This window comes from Gavialis gangeticus, unplaced genomic scaffold, assembly GCF_001723915.1.
Source record: "Gavialis gangeticus isolate Ggan-Ray unplaced genomic scaffold, GavGan_comp1, whole genome shotgun sequence".
Lineage (NCBI taxonomy): Eukaryota > Metazoa > Chordata > Crocodylia > Gavialidae > Gavialis > Gavialis gangeticus.
The window spans coordinates 13,366,218-13,369,707 of NW_017728964.1; the positions used below are offsets into that span (position 1 = coordinate 13,366,218).

At 44.8% G+C, this 3,490-nt stretch overlaps 1 protein-coding gene across 1 annotated transcript in view; it reads left to right on the forward strand.

The window, feature by feature from the left end:
- The window catches only part of SRP68 (signal recognition particle 68), a 23,884-nt gene that overhangs the window by 7,235 nt on the left and 13,159 nt on the right, over positions 1-3,490 (forward strand). Inside the window, exons 7-8 of the mRNA XM_019503131.1 lie at positions 948-1,030; positions 1,259-1,399. Of these exons, the coding sequence (XP_019358676.1) occupies positions 948-1,030; positions 1,259-1,399 (224 nt within the window). The remainder of the gene's footprint in view (positions 1-947; positions 1,031-1,258; positions 1,400-3,490) is intronic.

Consider the following 3,490-nt stretch of genomic DNA (forward strand, 5'->3'; position numbering starts at 1 on the left):
AATGTAGCCTGCATGGCTGAGGATGGGGGTCTGCATGCTGCTGGAGCAGCCCGTGCAGTGAGGGGGTCCTAGGGGCCCACCCCCACAGCGTGCAGCCTGTGCAACACATGCTAGTATCATCTGGGGCCCACAGCCTTACCAGATCTGAACAGCCCTGGACTAGCTTATCCTTGAGATCCTTTACGAACTTGATCATGGTCATTGTGGTTAATTAAATAGAAATTTTAGGCATATGCTGCAGAGATGTGGAAGAGATCTCAAGCATAAGCTAGTCCAGGGCTGTTCAGATCTAGTGAGGCTGTGGGCCCCAGATGACACCAGTATGTGTTGCACAGGCAGCACACTGTGGGGGTGGGCCCCTAGGACCTCCTCACTGCACGGGCTGCTCCAGCAGCATGCAGACCCCCATCCTCAGCCATGCAGGCTACATTTGCAGGACCTGAACCACCAAGGAGGCAGCTGGACCTAGAGCATTTCTGGGCCAGGCTCCTCCTGCCTCCCGCCCAGCTGGGCTCTGGCAACTGCGCACCCTGGAGTCCGGGCCCGGCCCCGGCCCCGTGGCGCCCCCAGCTCCATGCGGAAACTTACCTCGTGCCTCCATCCACCATGCATGCAGCTCCCCCGGCCACGTGCCAGGGCAAGGGGCGGAGCCAGAGAAGAAGCTGCACAGGCTATCCCCAGCTCATCCAGTCAGGCGTGGCTGGGGCAGCCCTGTGCTGTGCAGCCCTTGGGGCAGTGGCGGCAGGACCTGGCTCACTGAGCCTGGCCCTGCGGGGATAAGTAGCTCCCCTCTCCTCGCTGCTGGCTGGGGTCTGCAGGCTGGCCCTGACCGCCTCACTTCGTTGCGGCTCCGTGCTTGGCAGCAGTGCCATAAAATGGCTTGGCAGGCCGCATGTTGGACAAGCCTGGTCTAGTCTCATATCTGATGTGCCGGTGTTCTCTCTCAGGTGATCAGTCTGCTATCAATGAGTTAATGCAGATGAGACTGAGATCTGGTGGCACTGAGGGTCTTCTTGCTGAAAAACTGGAGGTAATTTTATAGCATGTTTACATTTTGTAACACACTGGTATTCAATTTTGTGTTTGAAGTTAAATGTCCATGTACAAAAGACAGGAGCATTAGTACCTTACAAGGGGAATGGCCAGGCGGTTCCATAAAAAGCACTTCAGACTTTTGAGTCAATGTAAAGTTAGTTTAATACTCAAAAATTGCACATGTTTAAGTTATCAGTCACTCACCGCTGTCTGTGTTTTGCAGGCACTGATCACCCAGACTCGTGCAAAGCAGGCAGCCACCATGAGTGAGGTGCAGTGGAGGGGGAGAACTGTCCCAGTGAAAATAGACAAAGTGAGGATCTTCTTATTGGGACTGGCAGATAATGAAGAAGCCATTGCTCAGGTAACCAAGAAATCACTGCATCTCCTGTGTTGCCAGTATTTTAATAGTCCTGCTTCTGTTTAACCTATCGGCTGTTGTTTGATCTGAATAGTCTGTATCTTACACCACTATGCTCTGCTTTCTGCTAAGTACCTGTTGTGTTCTCCCCTAGGACCTAAAGAATGTTTTATTTCAGTTATGGGTGCTATAATCTTACTGAATATGACTCATAGATTATAATGAAGTCTTCAGATAAGAGAAAATGTATAAATGAAAGTGATTTGGTTACTAGTCCAAAATACTTCTGCAATTTAACCTACAGATTTTTTTCCTTAAAGCATATTCTATCTTAAGTAGAATCTGGCCTCTAGAACAGACCTTATTTGCTGTTGCTTGCTTGCTGTTGGTTCCTCTGCAGAGTTAAAATGATGGTTCTCTTGAACAGGGAAAATCTGTGTAAGTAATACAGTAGTTCCACCAGTAGGTGGGGATGTAGCTTTTCCTGTAACATCCTTACTGGTTCCTTTATAGATGCAGGTTAGTGGTTGTGCTGGTCTTTGACTAGCTACCCCTGGTCTTCCCGTGAACAGTTCTTTGAAGCAATAACAGAATGGAAAACTAAATTTGTTTCTAGCTGGTTCTTAAATTATTAAAAAATTCTCATGGACTAGTGGCATGACAGTAGACTTGCTATCTTTATTGCTACAGATAGTGTGAGAGTACAGTGATATTGGAGCAGTTTCCAAAATCCGAGCTTCAATATTTGAATGGGATGAGTGGGGCTCTTGTTCAACCACTTCTAGCCTGCTTTTTCAGAGGACTGTGGTCCCACTCTTTATTGTGACAGTACCAGAAGCTCAAGTCCTATTGTGCAAGACACTACTAAATTGAAAGTATACACAAGGGACCGTGTCTGCACTTATTTCAATTATTGATGGTGAGAACAAGATTTCTCATGGCTGCTTGTTACCTGGGTCCCTTAACTGAGTAAATAAAAAGTTTCTCAGCTTGTACTTCCAAGTTGTTTTGTGAATATGGGGGAAGCAAAGGCTATGAACTCAGAGTTGCTAACATGACATTTTGACCGTTTGACCGTGGCTCACTTGAGTTCCTTTTCTGTTGCTATCTGATACCATGAATTGAAGATACAGAATTTGACTAAGAATCATATAGCAAGTATATGTATCCTAACCAATGTGCCAGTTTCTTTCTCTGTTCTCTTAACATACTTCAGCCTTGAATCTTAGTACCAAGCTTTGTAGCAGTTGCACCCCTCTGTAAGAACCTCATCTGTTAGACTGGCTTTGGATATTTATTGTATGTTCTACTCTTGAGATTATGGTACATGTTACAGAAGTATGCCAGAGTTTAGCCTTTATTTTTTTTTTCAGCTAGAAAGGAAAGCATTTATCTTGCTGTCCTGCCTAGCCCTTTATTTGTACTTGAATCATTGATGATCTAATTGGTTGTCTGTTTTCTGTCTGTTGAGGTCGCACTGTTTCTGCAGGTGGAGTTAAGAATGCAGTTGAACTTGTCTTTTTTCTCTCTAGTTATTCACAGTATTTGGTTCCACCTTAATATTTATACAGAAATTCTTCAAATAAAAAACAACTCTTTATCTTCAGCTGACAAATGTGAATCTTGTTATGGAGGGCTAAGGATAGCATTCTTTATTGGGTTCATTTAAACATGGAAGCAGAATAGAGTTGGGTAAACAACTAGTCCAAGAGAATGTAAAACTAAATTAGGAGAATGTAGTCCTATTTTTAACCACTCCTAAAAACCTTTAGTCTCCTTGTGTCTGGTATGGGCAGATCATTAGCTTTGTATAGCAGACTAAAACTGCTAATGTAGGAGGTAACAGCATGGAATAGAAGGCAACACTTACCACTTTCCCAAAAGCAGTCTACATCTCTAAACTCAAACAAGGCTTTTGTTTGCAGTCACTTTTCTGTTATACTGGGTCAGTATGCCTTGCATCTGTTTAAATCTTTTCATCAGACTTTTGACAGTCAGCTAATCAAAAATGAAGTTGGGGTACAGAGACCTGATGGGACTCCATCTATGATTGGTCAGTGGCAGTAGAAGGTTACACCTTGTATAGAAGAGACC